Source organism: Podarcis filfolensis (assembly GCF_964270895.1).
Source record: "Podarcis filfolensis genome assembly, chromosome: Z".
Taxonomy (NCBI): Eukaryota; Metazoa; Chordata; class Lepidosauria; order Squamata; family Lacertidae; genus Podarcis; species Podarcis filfolensis.
Window position 1 is genome coordinate 8,673,433 of NC_139617.1, and position 23,361 is coordinate 8,696,793.

At 42.5% G+C, this 23,361-nt stretch overlaps 1 protein-coding gene across 3 annotated transcripts in view; it reads left to right on the forward strand.

The window, feature by feature from the left end:
* The window catches only part of MTM1 (myotubularin 1), a 40,887-nt gene that overhangs the window by 5,929 nt on the left and 11,597 nt on the right, over positions 1–23,361 (forward strand). For all 3 annotated transcript variants that reach the window (XM_083595604.1, XM_083595605.1, XM_083595606.1), the window contains exons 2-10: positions 5,561–5,641; positions 5,980–6,052; positions 8,660–8,754; positions 11,008–11,118; positions 12,879–12,980; positions 16,739–16,822; positions 19,027–19,176; positions 20,654–20,842; positions 22,566–22,751. In XM_083595604.1, coding sequence (XP_083451730.1) covers positions 5,561–5,641; positions 5,980–6,052; positions 8,660–8,754; positions 11,008–11,118; positions 12,879–12,980; positions 16,739–16,822; positions 19,027–19,176; positions 20,654–20,842; positions 22,566–22,751 — 1,071 coding nt within the window. The remainder of the gene's footprint in view (positions 1–5,560; positions 5,642–5,979; positions 6,053–8,659; positions 8,755–11,007; positions 11,119–12,878; positions 12,981–16,738; positions 16,823–19,026; positions 19,177–20,653; positions 20,843–22,565; positions 22,752–23,361) is intronic.

The following is a 23,361-nucleotide window of genomic DNA, read 5'->3' on the forward strand; positions in this document are numbered from 1 at the left end:
AGGATGGCCACACATGACGGAAGCTAAAAGAAGAAGCATCTGTCTACCTGCCTCAGGCTCCTTGGCATCTCTAGCTCATGCACTGATATAATTTTCTCCGCAAGAGGTTTGGTAGGAATCATGCGGAGGCTTGTGGGGTTGGAACTATTCCCGGCTGAGTAAATATACAGATTGATATAATACCTCGGGTCATTTAGCTCCTGGGTCACAGTCCCAAAGTAAATGTTTTTCCAGAGGCATTACTGCATCGTCATCCTAAAAAGATGGGCACAAATTCAAGGGGGAGGGGAATGACTTGCCATTGCCAAACAAACAAAGAGGTTCCAGTGTACACATTGGTAGCAGTACAAATTTCATTTGCCTGCAGGGGTGTTTTGTATTCCAGAAAACTTTGGATTTTGTTCAGGATCCACATCTCGTTCCAGAATTCCAAAGCGATGCAGGGCTTTATCCCTTAACGTTGTTTTCTTTATGACTCTTATCTTCTGCCTGCTGTCTCCTGCACGGGGTTTCAGTCACTGGTCATATCCACACCACACATCTGAAGCACATGGCTTCACCCTACAATTCCTGGAAACGTCAGTTTGGTAAGGGTGGTGTGAATTGTAGCTCTGTGAGGAGTAAAGTACAAATTCCAGAATTCTTTAGGGTAAGTCATAACTGTTAAAGTGGTATAAATGGGCTTGAAATGCATGCTGTAGATATGGCCAACCCTCTCTTTGGTCCTATTTGGAATCCTTGTCTTTTTGCCCAGTGGCCTGTTTGAGGTATTCACTGTGTGTCCTGGAGACTCCTGGAGCTTTCATGGGGCTGATTTCAGAGACATGTTGCTTTCTGCTCCCTCTTCCTCATGCAATGATCAGCTTCAGGGAAGCATTGGACCTCTTCTAAGCTGCATATGAAGTCCATGCATGGCAGTGTTGAGCCAAGTGGACCTGGACTCTGGGGTATCTGCCATGAGAATTGGCTGTGCACCCTTGGTTAGAAAATGTGCTCCAATATTCTGCAATGCACAGGGGTTCCAGAGCAGATGCATGTTTGTGTTGTGTGACATGCAAATCAGCGTGGAAATGTTTGCCTGAAGGTAGCAAGCTACAAATCTGCATGAGTAAGAAATTAACAGAGGTCTTGAGCTTCGTTGCTGCAGCTGGATCTTCCCATGAGCATCACATTTTATTAAATGGCATCTAAGAAATGTTGGCAGCTAGATTTTGAGGTATATTACTAGCCTTGGGTTTCAGGAAAAAACATTCTGAGTAGTAGTAAATAGCTATCTTTTCATGAATAGTTTATAAAGTACATTATTTGAAATGCAAGCAGTTTCTGCTGAAGGATATATATTCTGGGGATTCCTGAAGTCCCAAGTAGTGATGATCTAAAGACAGGGATGCACAGCTCCAGGAAACCGGGTTAAAACAATAGAAACGAACTCTGGCATGGCAATGACTGCTGCTTAATAATTGGATAGTTTCTGCTATTTTAAGACTCTGGATAGAGTACCGTTTCAGGTTCTGCTGCAGTCTTTCTTTGGCAGCTTTCCAGAAACAATTCATATAATCGGTTCTATGGGAAGAAAAAGTGGGTGTTTTTACATAGCAACGTCTATATTGAATTTCCCCTTTTAAGATGGCAAAACTCCCAGGGTGCTATTTAGAAATATTATTCTGCTGGGCAGGTACTGTGTTTCAGCAGAAATACTACCCACTGAAGCATTGTAGTCTTAGCTTCAGAAGTTTAATTTTAGATATGTATTATCAGTTGCAGCCCACATCTTTAGACCAAAAAGGGCTGTCGGAATGCCTAACATAAGATAGAACCGTGCCAGATATGAAAAAAATTAAGCAAGCAGTTACAATAATAACAATAAATTGACCGCAGATTACCAAGTTGCAAGTGGTACAAAATAAAACAATAAGAGAGAGTAATGTTCAGCAACTTGACATGCAGCCTCAAAAGACCTGCTCCCCCACCCTTTCTTTCTTCAAATAAAGCTTGCTTCCATCTGAGGTAGGTGGGTGTAGGATTGCATTCAGAATCTTTGAGAGCAAAGTAGCTCATGTTCAAATATTGGCTGCCCCATAAGCTCACATCTTAAGCCAGTGTTCTGCAGCCTCGTGCCTTTCAGGTATGTAGGATTCCAACTCCCAATGGGGGTTGTAGTCCAAAACATCTGGAAGGCTCCAGGTTAAGGAAGACCGCCTTAAGCAAACCACTGTCTTTCAGCCTTGGTACCCCATCTGCAGGATAAAAGTGCTATCTTACTGTGGTGATACCTTAACAGGGATAGTTGGGTTTCCTGTGATGTCACATCGCAAGTGTTAAATAATTGTTTTAATGTGACAGTGGTTTGTAAGTTAACTACTGTTAGTGTTGTTACATCTCTGGAGCTTTTTCGATAACCACTAGTGGTGGTGGGGGATGAGTGTTCAAACCCCTGTGAACTCACTTGTGGGGTACCTCAGGCTTCTGTCCTCTCCCCCATGCTTTTTAACATCTACATGCAGCCTCTGGGAGAGATCATCAGGGAGTTTGGGCTGGGTGCCCATCAATATGTGGATAATACCCAGCTCTACCTCTTTTAAATTGGAACCAGTGAAGGCAGTGAAGGTCCTGTGTGAGTGCCTGGATGTGGTTGGAGGATGGATGGCGGCTAATGAATTGAGGTTGAATCCTGACAAGATAGAAGTACTGTTCTTGGGGGACAGGGAGTGGGTGGGTGTAGAGGACTCCCTAGTCCTGAATGGGGTAACTGTGCCCCTGAAGGACCAGGTGCGCAGCCTAGGAGTCATTTTGGACTTACAGCTGTCTATGGAGGTGCAATTCAATTCAGTATCCAGGGCAGCTGTCTACCAGCTCCTTCTGGTATGCAGGCTGAGACCCTACCTGCCCTTGGACTGTCTTGCCAGAGTGGTGCATGCTCTAGTTATCTCCCGCTTGGAATACTGTAACGTGCTCTACGTGGGGCTACCTTTGAAGGTGACCCGGAAACTACAAATAATCCAGAATGCGGCAGCTAGACTGGTGATTGGGAGCGGCAGCCGAGACCATGTAACACCGGTCCTGAAAGACCTACATTGGCTCCCAGTACATTTCTGAGCACAATTCAAAGTGTTGGTGCTGAGCTTTAAAGCCCTAAACGGCCTCAGCCCAGTATACCTGAAGGAGCGTCTCCACCCCCATCGTTCAGCCTGGACACTGATATCCAGCGCTGAGGGCCTTCTGGCGGTTCCCTTGCTGTGAGAAGTGTGGTTACAGGGAACCAGGCAGAGGGCCTTCTCAGTAGTGGCGCCTGCCCTGTGGAACGCCCTCCCATCACATGTCAAAGAGGTAATCAACTACCTGACATTTAGAAGACATCTGAAGGCAGCCCGGTTTAGGGAAGATTTTAATATTTGACATTTTAATGTATTTTTAATCTTTGTTGGAAGCTGCCCAGAGTGGCTGGGGAAACCCAACCAGACGTTATTGTTGTTTAGTCATTTAGTCGTGTCCGACTCTTTGTGACCCCATGGACCAGAGCACGCCAGGCACTCCTGTCTTCCACTGCCTCCCGCAGTTTGGTCAAACTCATGCTGGTAGCTTCGAGAACACTATCCAACCATCTCGTCCTCTGTCGTCCCCTTCTCCTTGTGCCCTCTATCTTTCCCAACATCAGGGTCTTTTCCAGGGAGTCTTCTCTTCTCATGAGGTGGCCAAAGTATTGGAGTCTCGGCTTCAGGATATGTCCTTCCAGTGAGCACTCAGGGTTGATTTCCTTAAGAATGGAGAGGTTTGATCTTCTTGCAGTCCATGGGACTCTCAAGAGTCTCCTCAAGCACCATAATTCAAAAGCACCAATTCTTCGGCGATCAGCCTTCTTTATGGTCCCGCTCTCACTCTACTGGGAAAACCATAGCTTTAAGTATACGGACCTTTGTTGGCAAGGTTATGTCTCTGCTTTTTAAGATGCTGTCTAGGTTTGTCATTGCTTTTCTCCCAAGAAGCAGGCCTGTTTTAATTTCGTGACTGCTGTCACCATCTGCAGTGATCATGGAGCCCAAGAAAGTAAAATCTCTCACTGCCTCCGTTTCTTCCCCTTCTATTTGCCAGGAGGTAATGGGACCAGTGGCCATGATCTTTGTTTTTTTGATGTTAAGCTTCAAACCATATTTTGCACTCTCCTCTTTCACCCTCATTAAAAGGTTCTTTAATTCCTCCTCACTTTCTGCCATCACTGTTCTGCCATCAACCAGATGAGCGGGGGTACAAATAATAAATTATTATTATTATTATTATTATTATTATTAACCAGATCAGGTTGCTTCTTGAGGAATCGGAGAGTTCCCAAAATTTGCTGTCTTAGCAACCGTATATTCAGTGCTTCCCAACATCACCACCCCGAAAAATAGGTGCTGCAACTCACATTGAAGTTGTTACAGTAAGCCGCCAGGCGACTCAGGGCAGACTTGAGCAGATGCGTTCACCACATGCAGAGGTGATAAAAACTACGGCAAGCTGTCTTCCTGGCTGGTTTGAGTCCCTGATTCTGGTGCAGGTCAAATAAATACACTCCCACCTCCCTTGTTCTCTTAGATTCAGGTGGATGGTGAGGGCAGCTCAGAAGAGCCCTTGTGTAAATGTGCGGTCAAGCACCTGGCTGGAAAGCTTAAAGTCCGCTGCTGCTACACAGGAATTGGATTGAAGGAAATAAGAATTGGCCCTGCCCTGTAGCTTGACCAATTGTGGCTAGGAGCTAGGTGGAGTCAGATCTAAAAAAAGTGTAGACTTGCACATGCTGGCCAGCTTCCGTTTTGACTTGAAATGTTCATTTTGGGCTTCTCAGGTGTACGTAAAGGCGAGAAGTGGGCAGGGGGAGTGCTGGCCTGCAATGGTATCTACCTGAGAGGTGCCGGAACCGCGCCCCGGCTGTAAAAAACAACAACACTTCATCAGATCATTGGCAGATAGGTACATTATGATCCTAGAACAGCAGAAAAAAGTGCACTACCAGTAGTGGAGGCTGTTGCATCAGGAGGAGGAGAACTTCAGCCTCTCCCACCTCAATCCAAAACCCACCAATGCACTTGCTATTAATCAAAACTAGCACAGCAATTTAAAGGAGTCCCATCAAGGAGGTGGAAGCACCCATCTTGTAAGTGCTTCACTTCAGGAATCAAAACTGGAAATTTACTGCTGTTTTCATTGTCTTCTGTGGATGTGTTCAATCTTGCTAAAATGGATTGGTGAAAGCGGCTAACTCTTTTTTTTTTTTAAAAAAAAACTGATTTCCACCAACACTCAACCCCAAATGGAAACTTCTGCTATTTAAGTATTCTGTTGGCTTGGCTGGCTACCATTGTTGGAACCACTTTTAATGTTTTAATTCACTTTCCAAAAAACTTTGAGTGTACGAGCATGTGAGATCTTTGGAAGCCATCCAGTATTGTGATTATAATGAGTAAAAGTGGAGGCATTTATTGAAATGATATTTCCCCCCCACCCTTGAAAGTGTTGCATTGGAATATAATAATGTATGCAATCCAGGTAAATTTTACATAGTGTATGCTTGCTTTCTTAACAGATCCCCTCCCCCCCCAGCATGGCGTCCTCATCAACCCCTAGATGTAACTCAAATTCCTTCGAGGGCTCCTCGGTTAAAAAGGCAAGTGTATTTTCTGGTTTAAATTGTCTTTCTCTTTTTGTTTTTTTGTTTTTTATATATATCAATAATATTTCTGGACATCTATCTCTGAAGCCCTTAGCTGTCATTAGTTTTGTGCTTGAGGATCTGGATTGTTCCTAACATCTATAGGTTTGTAACGTCTGTTTCGCTTAAAACTTAAAACTTAATACCTGAAAGGAAAGATAGGGAACACCAAGCGTGTACTAGAGCTCTGTAATTTCTCAGCTTCCTCTTCTGATATGAAGTTTGCAGGTGCAGGGCCATGGCAAAACTGCATGATCTAACCGGTTCTTCTTTTGATATTATTTTCCCCTTAGCCTATGAAAGATGGAACTAACTGGGAACGCAATGAAGAAATACCTCGTCTACCAGGGGAAACCAGAGGGACAGGTAAAAACACAGACCAACCGTTGTGCATAATCAATTTCCCAAGAGCCAGTTCAAATGTGCAAGAAGATCCATGAACAGGGCAAGTGGAGGATAATATATTTTAGCGTCCCCCACTAAAATAAACTCCACTGTGTCAAGAGCTAGCACTTTCGGAAGAATCTAGGCTGTCCTTTATTGTATTATCTGAGTATTACTTTTTTTTATAAAAGAGCATCTAGCTTGTAGGGTGGAAATGTGAGTGCAAGTGAGGTATTTTCAGCTGAAAAACAAAAATGAGCATGATGCTGTGATTAGACTGCTACTAGGGACAGACTGTCTCCAGCACATAACTCCAGTGCTTAAGAGCTTGTACTGCCTGCCCCTACACTACTGGACCAGGTTAAAGGTTCTTGTATTAATTTGCAAAGCCCTTAACAACTCGGGTCCACAATGCCTGATCCCTTATATCCCTGCTTGATCCGTGATGCCTTTGAGGGACCATTTAGCTCATTGTTGCCTGCGCTAACTGGCAGTAGCTCTCTAGGGTTTCAGATGGGATCTCACTCAGCCCTACATAGAGATGCCTGGAGGAATTGAACTGGGGACCTTTTTCATGCAAAGCAGATGCTCTGCCTCTGAGCTAAGAACCATTCCCCTGTGTCCGCTGCTATTCTCCCTACACCCCCAAATCTTCTGGTCCTTCTTGCTCTCTCAAGTTGTCAACAGTGGCTCCTGGTTCTGTATAATGCAAAATAATAATAAACATAAATCTGTATTGAGTTCAAGTCACTAACTGTAACTTGACCAGTTGGACATGTGCTGGTAGCTGTCTGTTCAACCACAGCCAGGCATTAAAAAGACCTAGCAGAAGCCAATATTCAATTCCGGCGTCGTAAAGCAATGCCCATCTATGCCTGATAGACAATACTTTCAGAAATAATCCTATCATAATTGGACTGTGGTGGCTGTTTTCTCTTGTGCAAGTTATCACTTGGTGCAGCTGCTAATGTCCATTTAACATAGTCAGGATGGGTTCCAAGTTACACTAGGGGCACTTTCAGCCATTTGGATTGTCCTGTGGACAGTGTTAGAAACTGAGATATGAAAGCTAGGAACTAAATGGCACCTTAAACCTAGGTAATGGGCGCAACAATGGAATGTCTAGGCACACTTTTTTAGAACAAGAATACAAAGCTGAAAATGAATGAACTGCAGCTGAAATATTATGTTCATTTTTCACATGGTCTACTCCTTCCCCTGGCCACCTCTGTAATATTCTTAAGAGGCTCTCTTCTCCAGTCTTCAGAGAGTAGCTGAAAGTGGGGAGGCAAAAAAAGGTCCTTTCAGCAGTGGCAGTTTTAATCTGAAATCTTAGGCGCAGTATTGCACCGAGAGCTCAAAAACTGCTTGCGCTAATGAAATTCCCTTTTGCAAAATGCGCCTAGAACAGGGAGTTTTGAACACTGCCTGTGGAACTTCACAGATCCTGCTTTTGAAGATCCTGTGAGCTTCAAAACTCATGTATTACAGTATTTAGGGTAGAGGAAGGCTGCTCATGTGCCAAAAGCTGCTCAAGAGTACTATTGAGATATGGATTGCTTGTGGGAAGGGTATGGAGAGATTTAAAAAAATTCTTCAGCTGTATGAAAGCGCTGTACTTACCTGTTCCTTTTTTGTATTACCTCTTTTTTGAAAATAATATAGATAGGAATATTACAGCAAGGGGCATAACACGGCAGTAGAGCATTTATTATTTGTTAAATTTATTTTCATCTGTAGATCTTATGGTGGTTCACAGCATAAAAATACAAGATCAAAACATGAAATACATAATAGAAAGAGGAACAGAACAAAAGACTGACGCCTCCTCCCCCAGCAGACAAACACATTTTAAAGTATGCAGGATGTTAGTCAGCCCAAAGCCTGGTTGAAAAGGAACATTTTTGTTTGGCACCTAAAGGTGTATAATGAAGGCACCAGGTGAGCCTCTCCAGGGAGGGCATTCCTCAAACAAGGAGCCACTGCAGAAAAGGCCTATTCTCTTGTTGCCACCACTGGACCTCCCGTGGAGGAGGCACAGGAAGAAAGGCGTCAGATTATGATCACAGGATCTGGGTAGGTTCATAGGAAGAGAGGGTTTGCACGTGCTTTGTATGCAGAAGGTCCCAGGTTCAGTGCTAGCAAAAGTCTCTCTCTGGAACCCTGGAGAGTGGACCAATAAGTGGACATGGCAACTTTCTGCATTCCCAAACACAAAGCCTTATTGGGCACCTGGAGCTATTTAGGTGGTTATTTCCTTCTTGTCTGGTGTTTTGGAAAGTGTCAAAGCTCAGTGGCTTCTGCTTTGAATGCAGAAGGTCTTGGGTTCAATCTTTGGTATCTCTAGGCAGGGCTGACAGAGACTCCAGCCTGTAGTTGATACTAAGCTGGTCTGATTAAGTTCAAGGCAGTTTCCTGTGTTCCTATTTTCAATTTCCTGCTTTAAAGAGGTATGGCATATTGGTATAAGCAAGCTCTGTCACTTATCTGAATTGAAAGCAAATCCTCGCTGTTTCGTCCCAAAGAAATAAATATGATCTTTGACTGTGTTGCAATATTTTAAATGTATAACTACTGTTGCTTCCACAGACAAGGAAGTCATTTACATGTGCCCATTTAATGGACCTGTTAAAGGAAGACTATACATAACAAACTACAGGCTGTACTTGAGAAGTGTGGAATCGGTAAATACTCTATAGCAGCATATTGTGGGATGGAAGGGATTGGTTAAAGTGGCTTATCTGCTGATTTAAATTTGATTATAGTTGCAGTTTGCCATGTTGAATTTGCCTGATTTACAATTATGAATTTGCCCAGCTTGTATTGCTCAGATGCAATGTGAAGCAAACACCACTTTCCCCTCACGTTCTACAGCTCAGAAAGCAAAAGGGGATTCTGCAGAGGGTGCTTTTTGACTTAAACCTATTTTTAGTCCATGCCTTAGACACTAGCTAGTAAGGTAAAGGATCCTTAGACAGTTAAGTCCAGTCAAAAGTGACTATGGGGTGCGGGACTCATCTCACTTTCAGGCCGAGGGAGCCAGCGTTTGTCCACAGACAGCTTTCTGGGTCATGTGGCCTGCATGACTAAACAACTTCTGGCGCAACGGAACACCGTGACGGAAACCAGAGCTCACATTTACCTTACCACCGGTACCTATTTATCTACTTGCACTGGTGTGCTTTCGAACTGCTAGGTTGGCAGATGGGACAGAGCAATGGGAGCTCACCCCGTCATGCGGTCTCAAACTGCCAACCTTCTGATCTGCAAGCCCAAGAGGCACAGTTGTTTAGACCACAGTGCCACCCGCTAGAACTTACATAGAGCTAAGCAGCTGACTCTGAAAAACATTTTAAATCTCCAAGATGGGTGTACCAACCTGGTGATGCTCCAGAGTCTTCGGGTAGAGGAGCTGTGTGGCTTGAGCCTCCCTGACCCAAGCAGGCTCTTTTATCTGTCGCCTCTGTTTTTATGACCTCTTCAGCTGACAGTGAGACAAAAAGACTTGCTCCAAGATCTTGGGTGTTCAATGCAAAATAACCTTTCGCAGGTATTTGCCAAAACCTTTCGCAGGTATTTGCCAAAAACTTCCAAGCTCTCTGAGATCAGTGGCTGGGACTTAGATTTATCAGGTGCAGCTGATAATTGTAGTTAATTTAGAATTGTGTGTGTGTGTGTGTGTGTGTGAGAGAGAGAGAGAGAGAGAGAGAGAGAGAGAGAGAGAATTTGCCTCACTTCATAGTTCTGTCAAAACACCTGCAATTGAAACTAGGTCGCCAAACTCAATTGAGATGAGATTAACAATAGATGCTTGCAGTAGTTTGTTCAGTTATCTTTGAGATACACTTTTGTATTTCATTCACCCAGGAGTATTTTTTTTCATTGTATTGTAACTGAAGAGTGTGACAGAGAGAGGATGTGGTGGTGGCAGCGACGGCTTGGAGGTGACTTCCTGGCAGCATTTGCTGAGTTGGTTATTTAGGAAAAACTTAAATCTGCCCCCCCCCCCGCCTCTCATACATACTACATTTGCATTGAGTGGTGGCATCATGGTCTAACCACTGAGTCTCTTGGGCTTGCCTGTCAGAAGGTTGCTGATTTGAGTCCAAGTGACGAGGTGAGATCCTGTTGCTCTGTCCCAGCTCCTGCCAACCTAGCAGTTCAAAAGCACGTCAGTGCGAGTATATAAATAGGTACCGCTGCGGCGGGAAGGTAAATGGCATTTCCGTGCACTATGGCACTCATCGCAGTGTCCTGTTGTGCCAGAAGCGGTTTAGTCATGCTGGCCACATGACCCGCAAAGTTATCTGCAGACAAACACCAGCTTCCTTAGCCTGAAGTGAGGGAGTTTGACTGGACTTAGCCATAGTCAAGTTTGACTGGATTTAACCATCCAGGGGTCCTTTACCTTTTACAAGCGCTACTAGTCTGACTGGCAAATTACCGTATTTTTCTGTGTATAACACGACCTCATGTATGACAACCCATATTTTTGGGAGCCCTCAACAGTTGTGCTTCTTTTGTAAGTTTGCTGAGCTATTGAGCAGCTTTTTGACGATCCCCTGCTCTGGCTGACGGAACTGGTGCCGTAATACCCTGCATACTGGCACTTCCTAAGCTGGGAAGAGCGAGTAAGCAGCCTCCTCTCTGACATTTCCCTGCTGCTGCTGCCGCTGCAGCACCAGCCCTTGTTTACTTAGCATATGTATAAGACGATCCTCAATTTATCACCAAAAAAAAAATCAGAAAAAGGTCGTCTTATACATGGAAAAATACAGTTAGCCCGCTGTTCATCATGTGAATGCAGTTGCCATCAAATCAATGTCACACAATTTCATCTGTGTGACAGTGAAATATTTGAAAGATAGACATATGTTTTGCTTAAAAAATTAATGTAGCATGTTAAAAATAATCTGCTTTATCATTTATCTAACTAGGATCCAGTGGTAATAGTGGATGTCCCTTTGGGTGTCATTTCAAGGATTGAGAAAATGGGAGGCGCTTCCAGCAGAGGAGAGAATTCCTATGGGCTAGATATTACTTGCAAGGTAAGATTCAGAACAATCCTTTGCCATTTGAAATAGTAGTCATTTTTGTTCTTTTAGGCAATAGCACATCTTATTTTGTTGATTCCTAAATTTTGAATACAATAAAATGTTCTTGCAATAGTTTTGATTTAAAATGTGGGACCTGCCAGGGCTCTGAAGGCAGGTTTCAAGGCTTCTGTAGTAAAAGCATTACTCTCCTGCTCTCCAGCTAACTAGGCTCTCATAGTGGCTTACAGAAGATCAGTGAAAGCGGGACAGTCCCTGCTGTCATAAGCCTGTAGTCTATAAGGAAAACGCAATGTGAAAGGAAGGTGAAGGCAAGCAAACTCAAGCCTGATTCCTTCTTGCATCATAGTTTCTATAATGATCCATTAGAATGTAAGTAGTTTGGGAAGGAGAGGGGCCAAATAGAGCTGGCCTCCCAGCAGTAAATGGTGGAGTGGGGCCTGTTATCCCATCTCTCCTTGTATTATATGTTAAAGTGGAGTGTTGAATACAATGTGCAACGTATATTTGTATATTACATATGCTAAGTATTATACAGCAGTATAAGAAAAACACAAGTGCATGTAAAAGCAACTTCTTCTTAATGCATTCTTTCCTTATTTAATTTTGATGAGTCTTTTAAATTGTCCTTTGTAAACCGCTTAGGTCTTCTGCTCAAATAAGTGGTGCATAACTTTGGTTAAATAAGTTAAATAAAGCATCCAAGATAAATGCAAGATAGGAGTGAAATCAATCCGAGGCCAGTCAAAAACTGAAGTGAGTGAGTCTGATCGAACTTCCTTAGGCAAGGATTTCTGCAAGGAAGGTGCCTCTGCAGAAAAGTCCTTGTTTCTTCCTGCCTTCACCAAAAAGAGCCTATCCCTAGGATCTTGGGAACATAAGGGAGAATGTATTCCTACTGCACATGCTCTGTTGCCCAAAGCTATGCTGAAACACTCAGTTGAGTCTTCCTCACTCATAGCAAGGAGCTGCCTAAGGAAGGCTGATGCCTGGGATTTGGAGTGTAGTAATTTGTTGAAACTGGCTTGTCTCCTCCTGCAGCTTTGCAGATGGAGCTGGCAATTTGTGGATGGGAGACATGTTGGCAAGACTGAGATGAAGCAGGAAATCCTGGCTGAATGGGCATAATAAAATTGCATCACTGTTTCACTATGGGTATTCAGGCTGACAGGATCGTTGAGATGGGACTGCAGTACTGCTCTGTTCATCTAGTTATCAACCATCTATTTTTTAATTATAATTTTAAAAAGATACCTGGGGCATAGGAAGCTACCCTCTACTGAGTGAGACCATAGGTCCATCAATATTGCCTACTGTACGTTGTCTTTCCTCAGGATTGAACTTGGGACCTATTCCATACAAAGCAAGTGCTGAACCACTGAACTATGTTCCCTTGCTCTAGGAAAGGGATCGAAGTACTTTATTTATATCACCGGTGTCAGTTGATTTCAGAAACTTAAAGCATAGTGGATTCTGTTAGCCTGCTACTATAAAAGACCAGTCCTTGAAATTTGATAAATGTCTTATGATTTGCCACACACACACACACACATATCCACAAGATGCCTCATCCACAAACTAGTTAAACCACAATATTTGACTTTGAGACTGTTCAGAAGGACTAAACCAAATGAACAAATAGAGAAGAGGCACTTAGAATGCATAGATTTGTCTGGAATGCGTGGACTTGTCTGCTCATCTCTTTGTGTTCACCTTATGTTTTTAAATTTTAAATTTTCTGATTTAAATTTTAGGATATGAGAAATTTACGCTTTGCATTGAAACAAGAAGGTCACAGCAGAAGAGATATATTTGAGGTCCTGACCAAATGTGCTTTTCCACAGTCATATAACTCGGTAAGTTGTTCCTACACTACATTTTTAATTTTTTTAAATGAAAGTATTTAAAAAATAATAGTCTGAGTCTTGCTATCTGTTCCTAACCACATGTACTCAGAAGAAAATTCCACTGAGTTAAATAGGATTTATTTCCAAGTAAGTTTGTCTTAGAATGCAGTCATAATGTTCCATAATCTAATGCAGGGGAATGTATTATTTTAGACACATATATATATGTGAACTTCGGTAAACTCCTGTGCCATCTTAAAGGCTGCTGGCCTATTTGGTGGAGTAGGAAAAGGACCTTGAGAGACCGGAGTTCAAATCCCAATTTGGCCATGAAGCTTGCTAAGTGACTATGAGCCAGTCACTGTGCATCAGCCTAATCTACCTCAGAGTTTTTGGGAGGATGAAATGATCAGGAGGAGTACAATTTACCTTGAGCTCCTTGGTGGAAAGGAAGGATGCAAATAAAATTCTTGAGACTTTCATTTTCATGGACCCTCTTCATCAGAAGCATGGAATATTATCCCAAGTTGAGTGATACATATACATGAATAAAATGGGGAAAGCTGGTGAACAGGGACTAAAAGACCCTGAGTTTTGGAAGATGTTATCTTGTGAAATGTATACAAAATAACCACACAGAGGGCCAATTTTTTTTAGCCTGGTTCACACATCACACTGAACCCCTAGGTGAAATGAGCAATGGTTTAAAGTTGAACATAGTGTCCTATGGCACGCTGCTGAAATTCTTTGCTCTCCATTCTTGCTGCTGCCATGCTGCTGGGAAATGAGGCATGGCCTGGTGCACTGCGCGCTCCAGACCCTGGTCTGTGGTTCATTTCCACATTGCTGCATCTTGTTTCAAGGCCCTACTTATATGATCAGTAGTTTCATTCTTAAGATCTTGATCAAACATTGCCAACATGTGGCACTTTTAAAATGGAAGGGTGTTGGAAATTGTACTGTACAGCATGATTGCACCTTGGGCACAATTAACCTGCATGATTTCAACCTTGGGCGTGGTTAACCTCCACTATTTCAACCTTGTGCAGTGGAAAGCCAGCTCATTGGAATCCCACAAATTAATTGCACACTAGACTTAAAAGCTTAAAAGCTCCTTTTGTGCCAGGCTTGCTTACTGGGATCTGGGAGCCTTTTGCAGGAACTTGGATGGCCCTGCGAGATCTCACGAGAACCTACCAGAGCCCGTGAAAGAGCATCCCAGAGCCCAGTAAGCAAGGCTTAAGAGAGCTTAAGAGGTATATGCGTTTATGCATATATGCTCCATCTTCAGAATGTAACCCTTGTGCACATAACTGTGTACCCAGTGTGTACCCTCACAGAGATTGCGTACAACTTACAAATACATAAGAGAAAAAATCCCAAACTGATTTCTCATTTTCCTTTATAGTGTATAAATGCTTCATGTATTAACACTATCAGCATGACAGGTGATAGCTGAAAAACATGATAAGTTGATTATCATCTGATCACTCCTTGGTTTCTTGGATGTTGGTGCTTTGCTTTGGGTAATCAGGATACCTCTTCAGGTGTTAATGAGCAGTCCTGTATGTTGAGCAGCATATTCAGGCTTCTTCAGAGACACAAAGGTCAATATTCAGCTGTGGATTGGGCATTTTGTTATTACTGTTGCATATTGAATAAATTTGTTCCCAAAGCATTTCCTCCTATTTTGTATTCTGAAAAACACTTGAGAGCAGCTAATGAGAAATAAATCAACATCGCAATATAATTCCAGAAGCTAAAAAAATGCAAGTAGCCCAACAATGAAAAATTGGACTGCACTGTTAATGCAGCATCTTCGAAAGCCCTCTTAAAACAATGCATTCAGGCTGCCGGCTAGGAGGCAAGTGCAGATGGGCCTAGCAAGGGTGTTGCATAGTGTTTGGGCAGAAATGGCCAAGGGATGCATCTCAATCTTTAGCCAAGGGGAGGCAGTTCTTGATGCCGCTTTTTACATTTACTCTGCAAATACACCGAGTTGGTTGTTTTCCAGACAGTGTGGCACTGTGCCGCTTTTGCAGAGCACAATATGCTGAAGCAAATGTTCCAAAGATTAGAATGGATGTAGTCCCCTCACTTTAATTTTATTCAAAAGTTGAATATACAGTTGTATTAAGAATGCACCAGCCATTCAAAATGTGCTATATAATTCTAATCAGAATAATAAATAAAATCGCAAGCATCTCTAAATTACGACACCAGAGCAAAATACTCAGTACTTTTTCTTTATAGTCAGGACTGTTTGTATTTTCTTTCTACCACATCCACTCTAGTGGTTTTAAGAGATTCTGGGTGTTTTAAATACCCCTGTGTGGATAGTATTGTTTCGAGGGCAAAAATCCTGGCACCCAGCACACTAGCTTTCCCATCCATTTGACAGATAGAGGCTGGATAATTTCCCTAGATAACAGGAGGCTTTCTTCAGGGACATATGCAAAGGATATTGCTACTGATTTGCTGTTCTTGCTTGTAAGCATTTAATACAATTTTAAATCATTTTTATGGAGAGCATTTTGCTTTCCATCCCACATGTTCAGATAGACTAGAATTTGAGCGAGGAGGTTGCTCAATGTTTTCTTGTAAGTCCTGTGGTACTGGAACTAGTCTGTTTCAAAAATGCTTTTGTGATTATCGTCTCCCCCCCCCCTTCCCTGGAATTAATTTTCTTGCCTTTGTAAAATCAAGAATAGAGAAGCAGTTTGTGGATTTTAATGATGCCCCATTTCTTCAGTTCACCTTATTCTGTCATATTTTAGCAGCTCACTTTTCACTAGCTGCATGAGATCTTTCTAGTAACATCTGCCAAGGTTTCCTGTACCTCGTGGGATGCACTTCATATTCAGTTCACCTCACTTTCACCCTTCCTTGCCAATTCTTATACAAACCAGAGACCATTTAAAGGTTGGCCATATGGGTGGAGAGGGCTCTTACATCTGTGACGAGGATTTAAGACTGAAGTGTATTCTTGCTCTCCCTTTTCCTTCAGGCACAAAATCACCGGTATATTCGCAGACATTAGTCCACCTTTGGAGGTGTTTCTAAATAAAAGATGCATACCTAAAATATTTGAATTCCCGGAGTAGGTGTAATTCAGATTACTAATATTGGCAAGGGCCTAAATAAACTGAGACTTGAGATGAAGTGTTCAGAATTGGCCCCAACATACTGTATACCCGCTCCCGCACGCTTAATGTTATGTCTGCACTGTTATTCCTAACCCATAATTTATAACCAGTTTGAAGTTGAATAATATGGATACAGAAACAACTAAATGTGGTCATAGATGCAGTTTGCATTCCCACATTCCTTTCCTGAACCCATAAGGCTTAGACGGGGTAAATCTGCACCTGAATGTTTGGATGGAATTGCTTCAGGAGTCATTCTGCAAATGAGCAATAAGCACCTTTTTTCTCTCATTGATGGCAACTAATCTGTCTTACACAACAATGAGTGTTATTGGATAGTCTTCAGCTTGAAAAGACATCTCTCTCTGTTTGATGGAACAGGGAACTGCATATAACTAGGTTTTAAAGATAAATCCTCTTCTGCATTTACATTTCAAAATGAAAATGAAAGCATGTTTTTAACAGGAGGGAAGCTGCTTGAATTTCAAAAGTGACTCTGATAGGAACATGTGCAAAGTAGTCACTGACTATTTTAGGGTCGTAATTGAATACAGCCTTGTCGCCTTGAAGATACTTTTGTCTGTTTCAATTGTGAGGACTAATATTTCTTTTCATTCCTAGCCTTTTTTTGCATTTGCAAATGAAGAAAAGTTTTCTGAAAATGGCTGGCTGGTCTACAATCCCATGGTTGAATACAGGAGACAGGTAAGTCTTTTCTTTTCTTTACCACAGCATCCGCAGAGCTGTTTTTCTGTGTGACATTTTGTTTATGCTGTGGGGTTGAATCAGGTTAAATGAACAGAAAAATAGGATACAGAGAAACTCTTTTAAAGTTACAAAACATTCGAAGCTGACTCATGAAATAGTTTTCGACAGGTGTGATGTTGAACCATCTCTGGGGTGTTATGGGAAGGGTTGTACTGGTGGGGGACATGTCATCCTCCTTCTGGGGGTAGTTTGTCCATCTTTGGTCCCCACTCTGCATTCAGCTCTCACCTGTGGCTACTGGAAGCTGCCAGTATGTGACCACACCCTGGGAAATGTCGCTAACTGGCTGGCTAAACCAGGTGAGAGTAGCTGATGGGTCTCAAACCCTCAGTGACTTAAGGACTTCCCCTGTACGTGAAGACAGGCTCCTGCAGATTGAGTGGACGAGACCGATAGTGGGTCCAATGGTCAAGAACGTAGTTAGTGCACGTGATGTAGAGGGAAGTGAGGGGCAGGTGGGGCTCATCAACCTGGGAAGGTAGCCCATTTATGGGAAGGAAGACTTTGATCCTAAACATCTGCTGCCTTGAGGCTATACTCCTTTGTGAGAAAGGCTTTGGGAGTAAACCCAAAGGAAAAGTCCTTACCCACTGCCTTTTCTTCAGGAGAAGAAAAGACTAAGGAACAAACCCTACACAAATTCAAAGTGGAGTCTCGATAACACAGTTGGATGGCATCTTGTATGCCTCCTTCCAGCAATTCCTGCAGCCAAACTGGTGCCACATGTATTGCTCAGCAAGGCCAAGAGGGAGGCCTTATCATCTGGCAGCCCAGGACCTCCATACAATCTGCCACAGAGAAGTCAGTTTGGTGCTACGAATGCAGCAGAAACAATGTAGGAGGCAGCAGTTAAGGAGTTACTCTTCGGCCACAGCAGGTGCTGTGATTTTCCACCCGTTTGACTTCACCCCCAGAGGTGCACTCCATTGTCTCTTGAGACGACAACAACAACTGGCATCCTATATTGAATCCAGAAGAAAAATATTTGTTAGTAAAGCATTTCAGTTCTTAATGGAATTCACTGTATAGGTGTGTAGGTGTTTTTTCCTAGCCTTGGGATTTTTTTAAAAAAACCTTTAGTTAGACGTTTCTGACATTACTGATCTTTACAGATCATGCATCTAGCTTTTTTGCTGCTTTTATTTCACATAATTCAAAACGATTTGTGCAGTTAGGGCAGAATTTAAGTGGCCTCTTCTGTGCACATCATTTCAAAATACCACACTTCAGTTTAAAAAGAGAAAATGACAAGATGAAAAATAGGTTCAAGTAAGATGCATCCAATTTAACCTCAGAACAATCCCAAAGCCTCATTTCATACTGCATTGTGAGAATTACAAACATAGATTTAAAAAAGTTGAATGCATGTTAATATAAATCAAAACTCTCATAGATTTTTTTTCCTCTTGTAATTTTTCTGATGGAATATGGAGTATTCAGATTCAAGAATGCATCTGTATGGTCCAAGGTTAGAGATCTAGATCTTAAGAAAAGGTGAAAAAATATTCAAAAGCCCACATAAATCCCAGTTTGCATGCAAGTGCAGATGGGGATCTAGTCATCCTTTCTCAATAATATGGTGGGCTTTGGGGGTCGTCCTCCAACATCCTGTTAGGTCAGCAGACTCCTTGCAGAAATTAATTGTATAATTTGAACACAGAAGCTGCCTTCAACTTCATTGACCCTTAAACACAAGTAATGGATATTTGGGAGTTATAATAGTGAAAAGAGGTTGTAGAAGGAAGCTTCCTTTCAGCTGCTTTCCATTGCCATTTTTGGTACCGTTTTTGGTTTTCATTTTAATTACTGATTTTTCTGTAGGACAACAAATACCTTCTGACAGAGCAAATTCCAAGTACTTCTGTTTTTTTGTCAAATTTCAGAGAAGAAAAAGGTTCTAAGGTTCCTCACTGTTTTTATAATTTTTAAGATATAGAGAACACCCTATCAGCGGCATCTGCTCACATGTGAGCCTCTATCTTCTTCACATCTCCTGTTCTGATGTTTAGAGCTATCCATGGTAAATTGGTAGGTGGTTGCCACCCTGTGGCCATAATAGCACACCAGTTATGTTCCTTGACGCATGCTTTTAAGCAGATACAAGAAGGTGACACATAAATATTATCTCTTTTCTCTTTAAGCGTCTGCCCAATGAACAGTGGAGGATAACGTTTCTCAATGAGCATTATGCACTTTGTGACACTTACCCATCCCTCTTGGTAGTGCCATATAATGCCACAGATGAGGATCTCAAGAAGGTTTCTGCTTTCAGGTCCCGAGGTAGAATTCCTGTAAGTGATTTCATCTATCAATTGTTTTTTTGAAGTTGAGAACTGCTGAGCAAATGAGCATTTGAAAACAGAAACCTGTTTGTGTATTTCAAGGCAGGAAGAGAGCTATTATAAAATGCCTCTTAAGTTGCTAACTATTCTTGTCCGCTTGTGATCTTACATTTAAATAACCTCAGCATTTTCTAAAGCGAGAGTGTTGTATAATTGACTAAATAACGTAATTGTAAAGGTGAATGATACCTTAAAAGTTGTTATCTAGTCTTGAGCAAAATTAAAGGCCTCAGTTTGAAAAAGAAAAAAAAGGTACCGTATTTTTTGCACCATAACACTCACTTTTTTCCTCCTAGAAAGTAAGGGGAAATGTCTGTGCGTGTTATGGAGCGAATGCCTACGGATGGCGGGGGGATCTGCTGCAGTCGTGAGCAGAGGATCCATGGTTCGCCTTCCTTCCCTCCTCCGTGGCTTGCTTTGAAACAGCAAAGCGGAAGAAGAGCCGCTGAGTGGGGAGGAGAGAGGGACAGAGAGCCTGCTTGCTTTAAAGGAGCAAAGCGGGAGGGGAGAGGAGCCTTCTCCTCTTATACCCCTCTTCTGCATTATTAACAGCATCCTTCTCCACCCACCCCGCGCGTGTTCCTTGTCCCTTGAGTGCTTTTCCTTCCCTCCCCACTTAAAATGTGGTTACAAAGCACGGATCGACATGGATCCTCAGGATTTTTGCACTGGGTCACCCCAAATTCACCATCAGATCACATAGCATGTCCATGGCTACAGCTTGCACCAAAAAAATCACGCAACCACTGTTGCCTGGGGCCGCAGTGGTGCAAAAACGTGGTTACAAAGCATGGATCCACATGGATCCTCAGGATTTTTGCATTGGCTACCCCAAACTCACCGTCAGATCACATGTCTGTGGCCACAGCATGAACTACAAAAATCATACATTCGCTGTTTCGTTTAGAATCTTTTTTTTCTTGTTTTCCTCCTCTAAAAATTATATGCGTGTTATGGTCAGGTGCGTGTTATAGAGCGAAAAATACGGTAAATTAATTAATTCTCTTGTGAACTTCAGTCGAGCTCTTGTCAATATTTGGAACACTCCTGTTATCTTCCTTGTATGAGTGAAGGCTTCTAGCTTTGAACTGGTTGTTGGTGAATGCGTTTTCAGAACTATTAACTTCCCATCCTCTACTGCGGTGCCCTTTCAAAAGTTACCTTATCATCTTAGCATGCACTTCCCTTCTTCAGGAAGGACTTCCATGATTGGCTTCACCCATATACCTGCAGGCCTTTAAATGTCACATGAGTGCCATGAGATTAATCCACAGAAATATGCTTTCTGTGGTGCTCATGTAATATTGAAAAGGGTGTCTTAACATTAATTCCAGACTTGCTTCGAGAATTGAACTTCAGCAGATGCAAAGTACATTTTCTTCCGATTTTTCTGCACTTGGGCTCCAACTGTATTTCTGTGCCACAGGTGTTGTCATGGATCCATCCCGAGAACCAAGCCGTTATCACACGCTCTAGCCAGCCACTTGTTGGTATGAGTGGCAAAAGAAACAAAGATGATGAAAGGTATCTGGAGCTCATCAGGGAAACAAATGGCCAGCTCTCCAAACTGACTATTTATGATGCAAGACCCAGTGTTAATGCTGTAGCCAATAAGGTAAGTGAATGTCTTCGTAGCACCACTATAACAGTAGCTAAAGAGCTTTTTATTTGCAATGTATTTTGTAGATATTAGAAATAGCTGCTACTACAGAATGCTCTCTGGATTTGTCATTTGTAAATGGCATCATATTCTGCACAGTCAGCTTTGGTGGTTGACCGGAACGTTATCATTTTGTGTCAGCCGCAGAATCTGCTTCAAGTAAGCCTTTGTGGTAGGAGTTCAAGTTCCTCCTAACAAGATTTAAACTTGGCAAGCGGGGGATGGGCATGGCATCTCCAGATCTGGTTTATTTTAAACCATTCTGCCCTGCTTCTGTTAACTGTAAACCCTGTGCAACTTAAAAATAACTGAAAAATATATGGGCAATGAAATGCAACCAGCAGGAATGCTAAAATTCCAATAAACCCAGCAGGAAACCACAAATAAAAAATTAGCTAGTTTAATCCACTTTGCCCAAATGCTTTGATTGAAAAGGGAGTACCAAAGGTGAGCAGGTTAGGACTCCCTAATGGGTAAGAATTGGAGTAGTGCCTTGCCAGCAGATCTGAATGGATGGGTAGGTTCATAGAGGAAATGATAAGCATACAAATGCATTCTCTTGGTTTTGTGTGTCTGCTTTCTTCATGTGCAACTTCTATGATATCCAGGACTGCGTCTGGCAGCTCTTTCCTTAGTCTAAGAAGAACAGTGTTTCTGACCTTTTAAACTTTGGAAACAGTGGGGGAATTGTCATTGCTTTAAATGGAGAAAAATGCAAAATTTGGGAATTGTTTATGATAAGTCTAGTGGTTGCATTCCTTCCCTCCTGCACTCTGGCTATTCTCTTTGCTTTGTTATTTCTTGACCCACACCCCAGGATTACTCAGCCCCTCCCACAGCTAAATTTAACTGTCTCCTTTTGCTCCAGACAGACAGGGCCTAGATAGGCTTCTGCAGCCTAACATACTACATAGCGTTGATTAAAAAAAGAAGCACTTGCTTTTCCTTAGTTAAAAGAACTTGGCTAAACTTTGCTCTGCTTTGGGAAATGTGATGACAGCAAATGCCTTGGAAAGTCTGTTCAGAGTTTCCATAACTCCTCAGGGGTGTGTACTTTTCGTCTCTTTACTAGCCCTTGCCATGGAGCAGATTTAGCAACTAAATTACGAAGACTGTTTTCTTTGTAGTGCCATTTGCTTATTTTTAAGTTGTGCTTGGCCAAAAAAAAATAAAAAATTATTAGGATGCCAAAGCTTGAACTGGAAAGATTTTATTAGAAGAAAGGAGGCTTTAAAATGGAATTAGAAGGCCCTGGGGCTGTGATTAAAGCAATACTAATTGGTCAAATGCTTATGGTGCTGGAAACTAGCAAATTTGGACTGTGTTACATAATACCCACTTAGATGTTTGATGTTAAACATACTGTTCTTGTGATAGAAAGAAATGCCTTTTGAACCATGTCCACTTACATAAACCCTTAGTAGTTCCTTCTTGCTCTGTGTACTGATACTTATTGATCCTATCTATTTGGTAAATAGATACTGCTGCTTAGTGGAAAGCTTTGAAATATATTATAAACTGTCTAAACTCAAATTTACTTTCTTTTTGGTGAGAATATGGTATGATGTAACCACTCTTTATTTTTTAAGTTGCCAATTGTGTTTTCCTTGGGGGGGAAATATTGTAGTAATTGTGCAATGGAGGCTAAACACACACACTTCCTTTTTTTGACTCTCAGGCAACTGGAGGAGGTTATGAAAGTGATGATGCATATGCCAATGCTGAGCTGGTTTTCCTAGATATTCATAATATTCATGTCATGCGGGAATCCTTGAAAAAGCTTAAGGACATTGTTTACCCTCATGTAGAGGAATCTCACTGGCTATCTAGCCTGGAGTCCACCCACTGGCTTGAACATATCAAGGTATGGATAAAAAAGAGAACTTGGCTCATTGTCATGGACTGGCTAGATGCAGAGAAGTGGTGGGGGGCACCAGCTGGGGAACTCCCAAGGGAATGGTGGTGGGATGACAATGTGTGGTAAGAGGGAGCAGACTGGGAGGAGGAAGTTACGGAAGCTGAAGAGGCAACAGGGCTTGGTGAGCAGGAAGAGGCTGGCGAAGAGAGTGGTTCAGACTCAGAGGCAGGAGAGGAGGGGGGGCCAGGTGGCAGAGTGGAAGCAGGCAGCTGAAGAAGCCAAGGAGCCTCCCCCTCCTGCTGTGACCAGCTTCTCTCCCCCCTGGACTCCCAGAACACAGAGAGAAATGAAGAAGGTGGTGCAATGAGAGACCAGGTAAAGGAGCCTTAGGCTGCTGGGGAAAGAGGAAGCTTAGAGAGCAGTCGGAAGGCGGGGACCTTCAGTCCTTGCAAGTGCCTCATTGGGGCAAGACCTACTGGGAAATGTTGCTGTGATCACTAGCCCTGCACTGTTTTGGTTACTTTGAATAATGGATTAGCTTCACTGACACTGGGTGCTTTTTTATTTTTATCGCTGACCTATGCCTGACACTTGTGCACTTATGCAGCATAGGATT